We start from the raw sequence: 17,627 nt of genomic DNA, 5'->3' as shown, positions 1-17,627 counted from the left end.
GTTGGGGTGTCATTGTATAATTCCCGACTCTGAACCTTAGCGTCCAAAAGATGGAGTACCAGCATGACTTCCTCTACGCTCAATTACCAGCTTAGAACCTGTAGCGCTGCCACCAACCAGGAATTCCAGTGCCTGGTACACTCTGGTCCCCCCAAAACCTGGCCTGGGGACCCCCAAGACCCAGTCTCTCTGGATCTTAACACAAGGAAAGTAAACCCTTTCCCTCACCGTTGCCTCTCCCAGGCTTCCCCTCCCTGAGTTACCCTGGAAGATCACTGTGATTCAAATTCCTTGAATCTTAAAACAGAGAGGAAAATTCACCTTCCCCCTCCTTCTCTCTTCCCCTCCCAGACTCTTCCTGAGAGAGAAAGTAATCCTAACACAGAGAGAAATTAACCTTCCTCTCCCCCTTCCCTCCTTTCTCCCCACCAAGTCCCTGGTGGATCCAGACCCAGTCCCCTGGGGTCTCACCAGAATAAAAAAACAATCAGGTTCTTAAACAAGAAAAGTTTTTAATTAAAGATAGTTTTTATTGTTTTTTTTCTATCTTTGTAAATTTAAAATGGAATAGGTACAGGGTCTTTCAGCTATAGACACTGGGAATACCCTCCCAGCCTAAGTATACAAGTACAAATTAAAATCCTTTCAGCAAAATACAAATTTGAACTCCTTCCAGCCAAATACACATTTGCAAATAAAGAAAACAAACATAAGCTTAGCTCGCCTTATCTATCCAATACTCACTATTTTAAACTTATAAGAGCCTGTATTGGAGAGATTGGAGAGAAACCTGGTTGCACGTCTGGTTCCTCTGAGCCCCCAGAGTGAACAACAACCAAACACTAACAGCACACACAAAAACTTCCCTCCCTCAAGATTTGAAAGTATCCTGTCCCCTGATTGGTGCTCTGGTCAGGTGACAGCCAGGCTCACTGATCTTGTTAACCCTTTACAGGCAAAAGAGATATGAAGTACTTCTGTTCTATTAACCCTTGACTATCTTTTTATGACATGGGGTTGGTCCTGTTTTGAGCAGGGGGTTGGACTAGATACCTCCTGAGGTCCCTTCCAACCCTGATATTCTATGATTCTACTGTCACGGATCAGGAAGGAACTGAGACAGAGAACAAAAAGTAGGAGCAAATCATTCATCATCATCATGGCCAGAGGTTAACGGCGGGTACACAAGGCTCTGTACGAAGACCAGTGTTGTTTACTAGTAATCTGGAAAAAGGGGAGGATAAAGTGGCAATATCTGCAGATGACACACAATGAACTGGGTTTGACTCATTGAGTCTACAAGACTGTGAGGCCACGTCTACCCTACAACGATGCAGCTGCAGCTGTGCCGCCACGGTGCCGGAGCGTGGCCATTTCCTACATCGATGGAAGACGTTTTTCCATTCTGTGGGCAATCCATCTCTCCGAGAGGTGGTAGATAGGACACCTCAGTGTGTCTACATTGGGGATTGTCTCCCTAACTACACTGCCCAAGCTTGACATTTTTCACAGTCCCGAGTGATGTAGTTAGGTTGATCTAATTTTTACACGTAGACCAGGCTCCATGCCAGTTGAAATTCAGTACTTACATATGCCATGGTAATGCACCTTGGAAGACATAATTTGGAGTGCTGGTTTGCAGTGCTGAGTCTTCCAGCATGGAGGAGAAGAATTCTGCATGCTTGGGGACTGAGGTGGGAGGTAGACATATTTATTACCATACTTGTGTACCGATAGTGCAGCAGTTCCAGCATAACCTTTATTCCACTGCCCAGCATCTCTTATTAAGACTATTGGAATATCCAGAGCAAAATCTTCCAGCGCTGTTAAACAAAACATGTCCAGGCTGGTTCTGCTGCAGCAAAGGCTCTTGGCAGGAGAGGATTGGCTCCATCAAGGCTAATTGGGATCAGGATGTTGATACCTGCAGCTGAGTTTGACTTTCTGCCTCCCGGTTCTTCCCTGGAAATAAACAGGGTTGGTGGATCAAGTTCAAATCTGCAAATTCATTTGGCCATGCACATTTATTTATTTTACTGGCAAATTAAGCTTGTTGCCTCTAAACTGGCTGTAGAGTGCCAGAGTTATGACCTTGTTCCTTCCCGGGCACATCCCTTCCAGAGCAGCCTGTCTTCAGGCTCCGTCAGTAATGAACACCAGACCAGCACTAGGGTGTTCTTTCACCAGGACAGCATAAGCACAGGGATGGGGCTTTGGGCTGACCTAAGGCTAACAGAATCAGGTGGTGACATGTCCTGGAAGGGTCCCCTTTATAATCTGGGCTAGGACTCTGGAACAACCACAGATCCCAGCTGAGCCATCCCAGGTTTTAGGTGAATATGCGGTGGGACCTGGATCAGATGTTAGGGGGAGCGTTTAGCCAATCGTGCACAGCTCTCCAGCCCAGCTGGATGTACTCAATAAAGCTGCTAGGTCTTTGCCTTAGCTAGCCATGGTGTATTCAATATAGGCTGGGATGCAGCAGTGGCAGAAGCGAGTGGCCTGGTGAGCTACCAGTTAGTAGGTTGTAATACCATGGGGGAGGAGGCAGGGTTTTGTTCCTTTCCCCAGATCAGCAGCAGTTGGCCAGGTCAATCCAGGAGAGGCTGCGTCCAGTCTTCTTTCACCAGGATGGTTGCAGCCATAACCTGAAGATGGAGGAAATGATAGGGAAGGGGATCTGGGGGGAGGGGCTTGATGGGCTCACAGAACCCAGGCCCTGAAAAACACCAGGATGCTGATCCAGACTCTGGATTCTTCCACCTCTGGATCCTGCCTCCTATGACATCTGTGCTGCACCAGAGCCAGGAAACAGCCAAGAACTTTCCCAGGGGCTGGACCTAGACTGTGGAACTCACTGCCACATGAGACAACTCTACCCACTAAATGCAAGACTCATCCCTTTGACTTAGCTTTCCCACCCTAAGTGCTTCATGCAGACATGCACGGACAACAGACTCCTCTCTCTTCAACCCAAGCTCTTTCTCCTGCCACTGGGAAAAGAAGCAGAGCAAGAAATTGCTGTTCTCTATATTTCTTTTGAACTCCTCAGGAAGTGCTCAGACCTGGCACGGATGGGCCCGCTGAGCAGACAGAGTGTGAGCTGGGGCACTGGCAGGGAAGAAAGCCTTCTCTGAAAGCATGAAATCACTGCTTCCAGGAATACGTGATCCCTCCCCTGCAAGCTGGGGACACACTGAACTCTCAAATAGCCTCCTCGTGCCTTTCCAGGAATCTCTGCCCTGCAGAGGCTGGCCTGGAAGAGGGACCAGCCAGAGAGTCCTCTTCTGGGAAATGGGAAATCCCAGAGAGTAACCAGTTCCCTGAAGCTGTTTGTTTTTATTCCGGGTGTGGGAGAGGGACCAGAGGGTAAGTCGTGACATTATCTATGGGGCAGAGATCCTGGAGGAGTAAACAGAGCCCAGGGAGTGACAAGCTCTCATCCCCTGCGTATGCTTCTGCAGGGATGGGAGGAGTGCATGGCAGAGGGGACGGCACTGGGAAATAGAGGCTGACAGGGGCAGCAGGACCACCCGGAGAACAGAAGGCTCAATGGGCAGGAGGCAGTTAGCGCATCAAAAACAAAGGAGCCAGGCCGAGTCTGTGGGTGCTCTGAGACTCAAGCACCCACAGAAAAAAAATAGGGGGTGCTCAGCACCCACCAATCACAGCTGTTCAGTGGGGGCCGCCGATCAGCTGTTTGGCTGCTGGCAGGAGGCACTCGGAGGAGTGCGGAGGGCTGGCGGGGCGCCTGATGGGAGGGGGCAAAGCAGAGGCAGGAAGAGGTGGAGCGAGGGCAGGGCCTCAGGGGAAGGGGTGGAGTAGGGGCGGGGCCGCGGGGCGGAGCGGGGGTGGAACAGGCACCTGGAAAAATACAAGTCTGTGCCTGTGAGCCAGGCAGTGAACGGAGGTTACAGGGTCGGGGTGAAGGGCAGCAGGATGCGGCCAAGCAATGGGGAGTGGAAAGCCCGAGGCGTAGAGGGAAGGAGGTCGATGGAGGAGGGGAGCCGGCAGGAAGGAGCAGGGCTGAGCTGGCCCAAGATGACCAAGTGGGCCACACCTGGGAGCCATCCAGTGCACCAGGTGGGGGCTCTGGAGTTAAAGTAATGAAGCAGCTGAGCAAGGAAGAGGCCGCTCGCACCGTGGAAAGGAGGTTGCTGCTGAGAAGAAAAGGGTTCTCCCTAGAACTGACGCTGGGAGCAACCCCAGGGTAGAGCAGGCCTCGGCGGCGGGGCAAGCCTGGGTGAGCCCCAAGAGACTGCCCGGTTTAGGGCTGCCAGGCGGCCGGTTTTCTACCAGAACACCTGGTCGAACAGGGACCCTGGTGGCTCCAGTCAGCGCAGCTGATGGGGCCATTAGAAGTCTGGTTGGCGGCGCAGCAGGGCTAAGGCAGGATCCCTGATGCCACATGGCTCCCAGAAGCAGCTGGCGTGTCTGGCTCCTAGGTGCAGGGGCGGCCACGGGGGCTTTGTGCACTGCCCCCACCCCAAGCGTCAGCTCTGCAGATCCCATTGGCCGGGAAACACGGCCAATGGGAGCTGCAGGGGCGGCACCAGTGGGCACAGGCGGTGCAGAGCCCCCTGACCCCTCTGCCTAGGAGCCAGAGTTACATGCTGGCCACTTCCAGGAACCATGCGGAGCCAGCTGCGCTGCCAACTGGGAGCCACATGAGGTATGCGCCGCCTGCCCGGAGCCTGCACCTCAACCCCCTCCTGCACCCCAACCCCTGCCCCAGCCCTGAGCCCCCTCCCACACTCCAAGCCCCTCAGCCCCAGCCTGGAGCCCACTCCTGCATCTCAAACCCCCTCATCACTGGCCCACCCCAGAGCCTGCACCCCTGGCTGGAGCCCTCGCCCCTTCCCACACCCCAACCTCCGTCCCAGCCCGGTGAAAGCCAGTGAGAGTGGAGAAGAGTGAGCGACAAAGGGAGGGGGGATGGAGTGAGTGGGGGCGGGGTCTTGGAGAAGGAGGGAGGGCATGCGTGGGGCCTCGGGGAAAGTTCAGTTTTGTGTGATTAGAAAGTTGCCAACCCTCGCCAGTGAGGGGAGCTCAGAGAAGGGAGCTGGCATAGGTCTCTGGACCAGAGCATCCTATAGCTGTGACTGACAGTGGTCCTAGCGATCCCTGACTGGCTCGTTGAGCCTATGTAAAACCACAAAGTGGGCATACCAGGAAGTGTCCAGACAAGAATGTGGATCTCTAGCTCTTTTTTCCCAGGCTCCCAGTGCTGACTCCCTGGAATGCCATCATGGACCCTGATACCTGGTATTGCCCCTCAGGCTAATGCCCGACTCTGCCTCTGGGTCGGACCTTTGGCCTAACTCCTGACTTTGACACTGGCTCTGACCACTGGCTCGCTCCGGCTAGCCCAAGCTCCTGGCACTAGTCCTGCCTGCCTTTTCCCAGGATCCTGACACCTTGCGCCTCCCATCCAAGTGCTAGCCTGGCTCAAAGCGGCTCAGCGCTAACCAGAGCGCTGACCAATATGGAATCCTAGCCACTTAGGGCTGGAAGGGACCTTGAGAGGTCATCTAGTCCAGTCCCCCACGCTGAGGCAGGGCTAAGTAAACGTAGACCATCCCTGACGAGTGTTCGTCTGACCTGTTCTTAAAAACCTCCAAGGGGGATCCCACAGCCTCCCTTGGTAACCTGGTCCAGAGCTTAACTCCCCTTCTCAAAAGGAAGTTTTCCCTAATATCTAGCTTAGATCTTCCATGCTGCAAACCAAGGCAATTCTTCTCCTCCTGGCCTTGGTGGACATGGTGTGCAAATAATCGCCGTCCTCTTGGTAACAACCTTTTTCTGTATTTAATGACTCTTATCATGTCCCCACCATCTGAGCTGTCTTTTCACAAGACTAACCAGGCCCAGTGTTTTTAACCTTTCCTCAGAGGTCAGGTTTGCTAAACCTTTGATCATTTTTATTGTTCTGTTCTGGACTCTCTCCAATTTGTCCACATCTAAAAGTGTGGTGCCCGGAACTGGCCACAATACAGCAGCAGAGGCCTCACCAGTGCCTAGCCAGGCAGGACGGTCACCTCCTGTGTCTTATGTTCAACCTGCCTGTCATGTGCAGCATTTGAGAGCACTACAGTAAGAGGCAATCGAAGATGCTGTGGGAATTGCTGACACACAAAAACTCGCTCTGTCGCCAGAGGCTCAGCCTGTTTCCAGGTGTCCCCTCCTCACATGCGAGTGGCACGAAAGCCTCCGTGTCAAAGAGCAAACTGTGACCTGCGGACAAGACCGATGGCGGCTTTGAGACATTCTCCTGCAGAAAGCCTTCCTCCAGCAGACATGAACTCTTCTGTTCTGGGGCATCAGTTCTGCTCCATTTCCTTACTGAGCAGATGGTCCCAATTATCCAGAAGGCGATGATATCTTGGTGCAGCTGTAGAGAATCAGGCCCTTGTTTTCTTAGCCACTCGGGTTTATTTCGCTTCTAAAACGTTTCCTTTCTTGTTTTTCTTTCTGGGATGAGAGGGGAGCCGGGGTTGGAAGTAATTGACGCAGTAAAAACAAACGTGAAAGGAATGGTGATCTCAGGGTTTTATTGGGTTTGGTGCAGAAGGAACAAATAATCCCCCATGGGCTGGGGAGTTGTTCCAAAAGAGACAGGGCCAGACCATTTTGCAGGCTGTAGCTGACCTGGGAGCAGAGAGCACCGACTGCAATGCAAAAGGCTGTATTTTCTTTGTATTAGCTGGTGCCTGCAGGACCCTCCAGCGCTGGGTGCAGCGCAGAACAAAGGGAACACCTACACTGCCACCGGGAGTGTGATTGCGGTATGGGCCTCTTCACCCCTACTAGCTTCGAACGAGCAAGCGTGACTAAAAATAAACCCGGTGCCTACTGGCCCTGCAAGTACACACCCAGCGGCCCGGGTGTGTCTGTGTGTGTGTGTACAGCCCACACCAAGCCTGTGGTGAAGCATCTTCGCTGCTATGTTCAGTCTTGAGACAAGAAGACTAAAGGAGGAGGACCCAATAGTCTTCAAATTAGATCAGGTCTGTCATAAAGAGGACAGGGAACAATTGTTCTGCACGTCCACTGAAGGTCGGACAATGGCTTAGTCTGCAGGAAGAGAGAGTTAGGTTCAATATTAGGAAACACTTTCTAACTCTAAGGGATCTAAGCTCTGCCACAGGCTGCCAAATCCCCATCACTGGAGGCTTTTAAGAACAGGGATGATCTGGGTTTACTTGGTCCCGACTTAGCACAGGGGGCTGGACTTGATGACTTCTTGAGGCCCCTTAAAGACCAACAGTTCTATGACTCTCTTTTAGTCCCACTAGTTAGATTCAAGCTAGTGCAGGGCTGTGTGCCTGAGCTGCAATCACCCGTCCAGCTGCAGTGCAGACAGACCCATAGCGAGGGGCAGCTCCTGCTCTGAGCTGCTCACCATCTAAGCAGCTGAGGAGGATAAAGGAAGGATTTTGAGCTTCATTTTACAGATGGGGAATGAAGGCCTAGAGAAGGCCAAGGTAGGAATTGAACCTACAGCTCCTATGTCCTAGTCCAGAGCCCCAAGGCCAGTCACTTACTGCAGGAAGGACGTCCTCAGTCACTTGGCTTTTCCTGCCCCTGCACTGATGATATAATGATGCTTTGCAGTAGGGAGGCAGAGATGGGGTATCTACGCATCTGGGTTTAGACTCTGAGCTTTTTAGATCGTAAGTTCTTCAGTGCATGTGCCCTGCTTTGCTAGGCGCTCGTACAGCTCCGCGCACACTGCTGGCCCTGGTGTCGGGTGGCCTTGCGGCTGAGACGCTGGATGGCGTGTTCCATCCCTCAAGAGCCGGGGCTGCTGTGAGCCTAGACCAGTTTGTTATCGTAGGGTTGCTCATTTGGGCTGGGCTGGGAACCCTGGTTTGTGGTTGCGGGGCAGCTTGTCAGAACGGGCTCGCTGGCGTTGGTGTGGTGGGGAGGGCAAGAAAGGGAATTTGGGTTTGGTTTCCTTAACCCTATGACTGATGCCCTGGATCTCGCCCACCGACAGAGCGGAAGAGGGTTCTCTCATGCTCCCATGTGTTATCTGCCCTCACCCTAAGGCTTAATGGGAATGTCCCCTTCCCAGCAGCCTGTCCTTGAGTGCTTACCACCTCCCTGGCCTGCCCTGGGGAGGGCACAGTGAGTGCTCTGCTTTAGTGCAGAGCAAGCTTTGAGGAGGCTTATTCCCAGTCAAGCCCCGTCCCCTGCACGCGGCATGGAGCTTTAATAAACCCCCCACACGGGAGAGAGGAGCCGGCCACCGGAGAGACCCCCGCCTGGCTCCTCACTGAGTGATACGAGATCTCCCCTGGGCGCTGTCGGGGGCCCCGTCGGGGGGCGGGGAAGGGGCGTACTGTGGCCGGCCTTGAAGTGAGAGGGCATGTGTTGGTGCATCTGAACAGCCCAGATCTCCTTGTCTGGAGCCCCCAGGCTCCCCCTCTGTCAAAGCAAAACTCAGTTTGCAAAGCTGAGCTCAGCGGGGATGGGTTGGGCACTAAGTGCCCTGGAGTGGGTCTGCTCCCCTGGGAAATACAGACCTGGGTCCAGGTCAGATCATGGCAGTCTGGAGTCCTGGGCGTGCCACAGTGCAGGGGCCTCTGGCTCTACTGGGGCTCCCCTTGGGAACTGCAAAACTTCTTTCCTCACCTAGACCCCCAGAGAAGCAGCGGTGTCACCAGCTCCTCACAGCAGCGGGAGCGTTTCTGATTGAGGGCTGAGTCAGGCAGGCAGCATTCTTCTTTTGCCAGCCTGGTGTTGGTGCAGGGCCCCTGGAGCACTGGCTTTTGGGAGCCAGCACCCCCCTGAGATGCATGGGGCAGTTCCCCTCCTCTCAGAGCCATTGCTTTGGGATCTCTGCAGACTAAAGCTATGTCTGCCCTACATGCTAAGAGAGTGATTCCCCTGCTCAAATACTCATGCTAGCTCCCATCCAGCCAGCACAAGTATAAACAGCAGTGCAGCCACGCTAGCACGGGTAGCAGAAGTGGAGGCACAGTCGAGTGGTGCTGCGTACAAACCTGCCTGCAACCAGTGGGTACAGAATTGACATGGCTAAGCCATGCCACCGCTGCTCATGCTGCCGCAGCTACACGCCAGCTCAGTGTGAGCATGTTCACACAAGCAGGGGAATCCCATGCCTAGCTCGGAGTGTTGATGTAGCCTCGGGCAAGCGTCACTGCGTTGGTGACACACAAGGCACATTTGCAACTGCGATGGTTAGAAACTTACTTTCCATTAAACTTTCTTTTTAAATTAAATGATGCGACTCTAGGCTTTTGGGGGCCTGTAGTGTCTATGGCTGAATCCAGCTGCTGGACATACCAAATACCTCAGGACGTGCCGTTAATGTATACACAGCCGCGCCATCTCTGGAGTGAAATGGTTACACGGTAGTGAAAATGTGCTGAAGGTTAAAAGCACGAGCCTACTTAGGTATTTGGTTCTCAGTCGCTTCCTAGTAACAGTCACAGATGTGATGCAACAACTCCAGGGGAAAGATCCTCTTTTCTGGCCAGGAGTTTCTTCTCAATAGGACACAAGGCCATATCCAGCCAGCACTCCCCAGAGCCGCAGCCTCTCCAGGTATCCTCAGAGCAGACGTGTGAATGGTTTCAAGATGTCTCAGGCCCACTGTATTCCACAGGAAGCACAGACCTCACCAAGCGTGACAGGCAATGACTGGTCACAGAACTTGCTTATACACACCAGATGCGTCCATCATAAGATCCTTTAATGCTCTGCCAGGTATGGGTGAGGTTAGCTGAAATAAGGTATTTACACTACCACGCTGTCTTTGAAGTCCAGTAAGGATCGGTCTGTTAAGTGTCTCTGCATCGTACTGTTTTGCTAATTGCCCAACCCAAACATGTAACAACATGGTCATCTGGCTGTCCATTAGTTACAACAACAAACCGTGGTTGGGTTGGAATTTTTGAGTCGTCGTCTTGTTCTGCATCTGCTATCAGTAAAGTTTGCTCTGTTGATTGTTCTTTCTGTGGAACAAACTGTAGATGTTGATGGTTTCTATTGAACTCTCCATTGTTGGTCTCGATTACACATGATCTGGGTGCTGAATTCCTTCTCTTTATGACAGCTGGAATTGTCCATCCTTTTTCTCCATCCAGTTTGGCATGAACACGGTCACCAGGTTCTAGACCTGACAGTTCTTTGAGTGACATAGGTTGTAAAAGTGTTCGTTAGCTCTTGTAGCCTTTTTATTCAATTTGGAAGCTCTTTTCATGTCTGCCCACTTTGGAGAGAGAATCTTTTCCAAAAGTTGGAACAGTAATTTTGAGTTGTCTTCCCATCAGGATTTGTACTGGACTATATCCAGGAGCCACTATTGGTGTGGATCTTCCCACTGTATGATTTTCTTGGCTGTCCGTACAGCTCAATCTCTCCGTTTGTGTGTGGGGAATGTGGGCTGCTAGTAATATGATCAAAATCATATTTCATTCAGAATGACTTAAATTCTGCTGCAGTGACTTCTGGTCTGTTGCCATCACTAATTGTCCTGAAATACCAAAGTGAGCAGACGGTCACTTCAGTTTCCCAGTAAAACTGATACGTTATATCATTCCAGTACATTATTTCTGTATACTTGGAAAAATAGTCCACTGTGGCCAGGTAATGCTGTCCTCTGACTTTGTGTAAATCTGCAACTCCTCTTTTTCAAGGTCTCTCTGGTAAGGGTGTTTGTACACTCGATGGTGCAGCATTGTCTCAGAAGTTCATTTGTACTCTATCGCCTTGCAAAAGTCCAATATCATCAAATACTCCGTTGAGTTCTTCCACCTTTCTCATTAGGCCCATCCTGGCTGCCATGCTGTCACTGAGCAAGCTGTTCATCTGTGGTCCTTTGATCACATTAACCCTGAATGCAAAGCTTTCGTTTTTGCAAGTTGTTTCTGTGATGACCTGGCCCAAGCAGTTCAGAATCCCTGCAGGGCTAGTCAGAGCTGTGTCAGGTGACTGCAGCTCTGGGCGGGGTGGAAGGTGATTATAAGCCTTTTTCTCAGGTAACTGTGATGTCAGCATGGATTCACCAAGGGCAAGTTATGCCTGACTAACCTAATTGCCTTCTATGAGGAGATAACTAGTTCTGTGGATGAGGGGAAAGCAGTGGACGTGTTATTTCTGGACTTTAGCAAAGCTTTTGATATGGTCTCCTATAGTATTCTTGCCAGCAAGTTAAAGAAGTAAGGGCTGGATGAATGGACTATAAGGTGGATAGAAAGCTGGCTAGATCGTCAGGATCAACGAATAGTGACCAATGGCTCCATGTCTAGTTGGCAGCCGGTATCAAGCGGAGTGCCCCAGGGGCCGGTCCTGGGGCTGGTTTTGTTCAATATCTTCATTAATGATCTGGAGGATGGTGTGGACTGCACCCTCAGCAAGTTTGCAGATGACACTAAACTGGGAGGAATGGTAGATATGTTGGAAAGTAAGGATATAGGAAACAGAGGGACCTAGACAAATTAGAGGATTGGGCCAAAAGAAATCTGATGAGGTTCAACAAGGACAAGTGCAGAGTCCTGCACTTAAGATGAAAGAATCCCATGCACTGCTACAGACTAAGGACCGAATGGCTAGGCAGTAGTTCTGCAGAAAAGGACCTAGGGGTTACAGTGAACAAGAAGCTGGATATGAGTCAACAGTGTGCCCTTGTTGCCAAGAAGGCTAATGGCATTTTGGGCTGTATAAGTAGGGGCATTGCCAGCAGATCGAGGGATGTGATCATTCCCCTCTATTTGACATTGGTGTGGCCTCATCTGGAGTACTGTATCCAGTTTGGGGCCCCACACTACAGGAAGGATCTGGAAAACTTGGAAAGAGTCCAGCGGAGAGCAACAAAAAAGATCAGGGAGCTGGAGCATATGACTTACGAGGAGAGGCTGAGGGAACTCGGTTTGTTTAGTCTGCAGAAGAGAAGAATGAGGGGGGATTTGATAGCTGCTTTCCCCTACCTGAAAGGGGGTTTCAAAGAGGATAGATCTAGGCTGTTCTCTATGGTAGCAGATGACAGAACAAGGAATAATGGTCTCAAGCTGCAGTGGGGGAGGTTTAAGTTGGATATTAGGAAAAACTTTTTCACTAGGAGAGTGGTGAAGCACTGGAATGGTTCCCTAGGGAGGTGGTGGAATCTCCTTCCTCAGAGGTTTTTAAGGGCAGGCTTGACAAAGCCCTGGCTGGGATGATTTAGTTGGAGTTGGTCCTGCTTTGAGCAGGGGGTTGGACTAGATACCTCCTGAGGTCCCTTCCAACCCTGATATTCTATGATTCTGTGTTGATGAGATCCTGCAGCCTGTGTTGCTGTTTTCCTTCTGGTTCTGTTCTTAGTTTACACCTGACTCGATGTCATGCTCCTGTACCAGGTAAGGGCTGGCTGCAGAGCTTGCTTATACACACCAGATGTGTTCATCATCATCCTTTAATGCGCTGCCAGATATGGCTGAAGTTAGTTTAAATAAGGTCTTTTATACACAGCCTCTCCTAGTGGCTGAGCTATATAATACAGTTTAGCATTCTGTTACAGCTTAATGGGTAGGGTTCACGGACCACATGGGAATATGGCTTTGGAGTCTGGAAGTTCCTGACACGTCGCTTCCAGTCTCAGCCTGAGACGCGGAGGTTTAGGCCAAAGGGGAGTGTTCAGAATGTTTGTATCTTGGGTTTCTCTGGCACAATCTGCTGCTGCTCGTTTAAAGCGGTGAGCCCATTTGGATCAGGGAGTTGGGAATCTGGATTTGTTTGCTAACAAGGTAAATGAGTGTTGAATGGGATACCAAATTTGGACTGGATTGAGCCAATTACCTGGAAACTTTAAACTATGATCACAATAACAACGAACTGTTGGATACAGAAGAGTCACTTCACCCAGTCCCAAAATGCCACCATCTCTGGAGTGGAACGCAGCAGCTGTTTAGCTATGCAAGGCAATTTAGGGCAGGAAGTGATAAAGAATCCCATACCCAATTGCAAAAGACTGTTCACCAGTACACCTTTGGGATGATTTGCATAATTCACTTGTGGCTTCTCCACTCATGAGTAATCAGAGAAATGTCGGGCTGAAAGGGACCTCGAGAGGTCATCGAGTCCAGCTCCCTGTGCTGAGGCAGGACCAAGTAAACCTAGACCATCGATGACAGGTGTTTGTCCCGTCTGTTCTTAAAAATCTCCAGTGGTGACAATTCCACAACCTCCCTTGGACACCTGTTCCAGAGCTTAACTCCCCTCAGAGCGAAAGCATTTTCCCTAGTATCTAAATGTCCCTTGCTGCAGATTAAGCCCTACCTTCAGTGGCCATGGAGAACAACTGATCACCATCTTTATAATAGTTATTCACATATGTGCAGATGATTATCAGGTCCCCCCTCAAGTCTTCTTTTCTCAAGACTAAACAGGCCCAGGTTTTTTTCAATCTCTCCTCCCAGATCAGGTTTTCTAAACCTTTGCTCATTTTTGTTGCTCTCCTCCGGAATCTCTCCAATTTGTCCACTTCTTTCCTAAAGTGCAGCACCCAGAACGGGACACAGTACCCAGCTGAGCCCTCCCCAGTGCTAAGCAGAGTGGGATAATTACCTCCCGTGTCTGACACACACCACTTCTGTTCATACACTCCAGGATATTAGCCTATTTTTTTCAGCTGCATCACATTGACTTATATTCATTTTCTGATCCACTATATTCCCGGATCCTCTTCAGCAGTTCTACCACCTAGCCAGTTATTCCCCATTTTGTGGTTGTGCATTTGATTATTTTTTCCTTCCTAGGTGAAGTACGTTGGCGCGGATCTATACTGACTTTCATCTGTTGAATTCAGACCAAATGTCCAGTTAATGTTGCCATCCCGCACTCAGACCAATGAAATATCTGTGCCACACAATAACATTATTATGTACCCTTTATATTGAGACAGAGCAACTAGTGTAATTTGGACATTTCCAAATGGTCAGATCCAAGGGTGCTGGAACGGGGAGAGGGGTGGGTCAGGGGGCCATGGTCCCATCACTTTTTACCAGCCTTAAGGGCAAGTGATGGGGTGAGGGGGCAGAGAGAAGCAAGTGGGAGCGGAGCCGCAAAGGGAGGGGCTGAGCGAGGGCAGGTCCATGGTTCAGACGCCCGTGCCCCCCCCCGACTTCTAGTGAGCTTCCAGTCAGATCCCAACCCCGCTGAGCCTATCAGAAATTGGAGACTGTGTCCTTCTACATTTCCAGCAAGATGAGGTGTTTGCAATGGAATCGAAAGCCATATTGAAACTTCCCTGTTTCCCGGCATCATTACATACCTGAAACTCAGCCCAGGTCTAGCAAAAGGTTCTCAGAGATTCTTAATTTGAGTGAATTTGAGCCCAGTTTCCAGTGGACCCTGGAGTCAGTCGATGGTCTCGCGTCAAAACCAGGTGGAGATGATTGTTTTAGTGCAAAACCAGGTGAAACATGGTTCTGTCCAGAGACGCCATGTGAGCGGATACGTGGGGTCACGTACCCCACCCCAGCCCAGATTTGCTGCTTGGCTTGTACTGAGCATGCTAGGTAACATCTGCTGAAGCAGCTGCCCTCACCCTGTACCCCCCTCCCCACTGTCGTCAGGTATGGATCCTCTCTGGCTTGGTCAAATGCGTTCTCTTGGTTCTTGTGGGGTCAACTCAAAGTGACAACGGAAAGGGTACAAACCCAGGAGTGCAAAACCACCACCGGCTTTAGCACAAGCCCCAGCCAACCCTGCATTGCCAATTCTTATGCCTCTCTACCGCGTGCGCTCGGATTCACTACGTGACCGGGATGTAATGCTAAGGCAGCAATCCCTGTGCCAGTTCCCCTCTTCTGCCTCCTCACAATGGTGCTTTACAGTGAAACATGCCTTAAGCCACACCCCAAGGGCCCCGCAAAAAGGTGGAGCCTTCAGGTGGATCTTAATGAGGTGTCAAACAAATTGGGGTTGGAACCTTTGGGGCTACTTTAAAATGGTCGCTTAAGGCCAGGGCCACCTGTTTGGTCCTGGGAGCCCCTTCACTGCCTACCTCAGTGATACGCCGACTGCGGCTCGCGAACCACAAGTGGCTCTTAATGTGCGTCCCGCGGCTCTTTGCAGCACATGCTATTAAAACACAGTGTGATTTAATTATTAAGCAGTCTAGGTTATTAACTAACCAGGAGGTTTTTACTATGTTATTGGCCAATTGTAGTTGATAAAATAATAGTACTTGATCAGTCCTTTTGCTGTGAGAATAATATATATATAAACAAACTATTTCCCTGTCATGCTGTTTAAATATGACTGTCTAGTACTACAGTAAATGAAACAATGGATTAATCCAACTGTGGCTCTTTTGGGTAATGCTGATCGCTAATTTGGCTCCTGAACCACTGAGGTTTGAGTATCATTGGCCTACGAGGTTTACATTAGCGGAAATGTGGCAGTTTAACACAACGCCCTTGCATGGGTTATCTGCATTAGGGATACAACCTAGGATCACTGGATCAAAAATCACGAGTCTTTAATAGCAGAGCTAAAAGAGCCAGCTGTGTTAGTGTAAAGCCATTGGCCGGTTCAGTAACCTCGCTGTGGCCCAGCCGCATGAGGGAGCCATTGCATGAGTGAGGGTTGTGTAGCCAGGCAGATTAGAGCAGGCTGGGAACTGTTTTCCTTTGAAAAAAACTGATGAAAACTAAATACTCCTGAGTGCTTTCATCTAATTGTTTCTACATTTTTTCCCCCAGATTTTCATTGAAAACTTGGAAACTGAACAAAAATTAATTTTGGAAAATTGAACATTTTTTTTGCATATTTTTCAGGGGTTTCTTGCGACAGAAAAACCAAAATAAGTAGGCCAGTTGGACAAAATTGTCAAGTCTTACTGAAAACTTTTGGAATCTGAAATTGTTTTTGGCTGAAAAATGACTTTAAAAAAAAAAGAAATCGCTTTTTCAGCCAAAAACCTCAACACTGTCAGCATTTCCATTTTGACAAAGCTGTCTACATGGAAAAAAAGAAGGTTTCAAATGAAAAAAACTAACCAGCTGTGATTTAAAAGAAAAAAACCAATCTCCCTTTCCTTCTTTCCGGGGTCCACTAATTGCATCCTCAGAATCAAGTGCAGATGAGAGTCACAGAGCAAATCCAGCAGGCTGGAGCCTCTTTTCTGTCATCCAGATACAATTAATTTCTAACCCCAGATAATGGGATTTGGGGGGTGTTTATTTCAGCTTATCTTAGTGGTGCAGGAGGCTTAGCTTAAGAGTGTCTCCTCTTTGGCCTGATTTCTCTGCTGTGTTCCTCAGTCCTTCCCCAGCCAAATAGGCTGCAGTTGCCCCAGGCTTCTCCACTCCCGAAAGAGAAGGAAGGTCATATCCGATGGGAGTGGAGAGGAAAGGAGGGGAGGCAGGGAGGAGGGGGGATCAAAGAAGGGGAAAGACCTGCAAGGGGTTAAATCCCGACCCCATTAAAGTGGTTGGAAGTTCTGCCTTTGACTTCAGTGGAGCCGACATTCCACTCTTGATTGATGACAAAGAGCCAGACGGATGCACCGCGGAGGTCAAGGCCATTGAGTTGAGTGGGAGAAGGATCCAGCTGATAGGAGCAGGCTCTGGTTCCCCAGTGGAGGCTGTGCCAGACGATGTACTTGGTACTGTAGGCGCTGTAAGCTCAGGGGGCTGGAAGGACGGGGGTGTGCTGGTCTGGGGCAGGTAAGAAAAGGGGGGGAGGTTGAGATCGGTGCTTGGAGGATCTCCTGGCACTCTCTGTAGGGAGGGATGGCCCTGCAGGAGACGCTCACCATCTGCTCTGTGTGTCTCTCCTCCTGACAGCTGCTGCCGAGGAGGGGCTGGTCCGGCTGGTGAACGGCTCCGTCCCCCACGAGGGGCGGGTGGAGGTGTTCCATGACCGGCACTGGGGGACAGTGTGCGACGACAGCTGGGACAAAAAGGACGGGGACGTGGCCTGCAGGATGCTGGGTTTCCGAGGCGCTGAGGAGGTGTACAGGATGGCCAGGTTCGGGCAAGGTAAGATGGCAAATTGACCACCACCCAGCCTGGAGGCTTCCTCTCCTCAGCTAGAGGCTGGGGGCAGATACCAGGCCCTGCCAGCGTCCCTCACCCTGACCGGCAGCCACCATCGCTAAGGGGAGTTTGATCTCCACGGCCAATTCAGCCCTTGGCTTCTCTACCGAGGCTGCCAGTGACAGTGGGGGTTATGAGCTGCTTCGCTCCTTCGCTCACCACGCAGAGGCAATGAAACAGCCCAATTTTCAGTCACTCCAGACTCCCAGTGGCAGCTTAAAGGCTCCCCTCTACCCCCCCAATCTCCTGATCCGTTCAGTCCCTAGGCTACTTTGCTTTGCTATGCCCGAGCTGGGAGGCCATGTGCCAACCAAGATCTCCCAGACACAGGAGGAAATGCACAGAGAAGCAGCAGAGAAAATAAACCAAACCTGTCTCCAAATAAACCCTGCCGAGCATTGACGACTCCCCTGCCAGAGGGACACAGGATGCTCTGGTGGTCTGAACTGTTGTCTTGTTGGGTTGGCTCCCGCTCCTTCCTCGCCCCCGGCCTTGGGTGTCTGCAAATATTTTGACGTTTGCCTGAAGGATTGTGTGAAAACAGATCCCTGGCTCTTCTCCAGCCCAGCCCTTTCC

At 50.7% G+C, this 17,627-nt stretch overlaps 1 protein-coding gene across 4 annotated transcripts in view; it reads left to right on the top strand.

The window, feature by feature from the left end:
- The window catches only part of SCARA5 (scavenger receptor class A member 5), a 187,153-nt gene that overhangs the window by 158,240 nt on the left and 11,286 nt on the right, over positions 1 to 17,627 (top strand). For all 4 annotated transcript variants that reach the window (XM_030555109.1, XM_030555108.1, XM_030555107.1 and 1 more), the window contains one exon: positions 16,800 to 16,994. In XM_030555109.1, coding sequence (XP_030410969.1) covers positions 16,800 to 16,994 — 195 coding nt within the window. The remainder of the gene's footprint in view (positions 1 to 16,799; positions 16,995 to 17,627) is intronic.

This window comes from Gopherus evgoodei, chromosome 3 (assembly GCF_007399415.2).
Source record: "Gopherus evgoodei ecotype Sinaloan lineage chromosome 3, rGopEvg1_v1.p, whole genome shotgun sequence".
Classification (NCBI taxonomy): Eukaryota; Metazoa; Chordata; order Testudines; family Testudinidae; genus Gopherus; species Gopherus evgoodei.
This window is presented reverse-complemented; position numbering and strand designations above follow the sequence as displayed.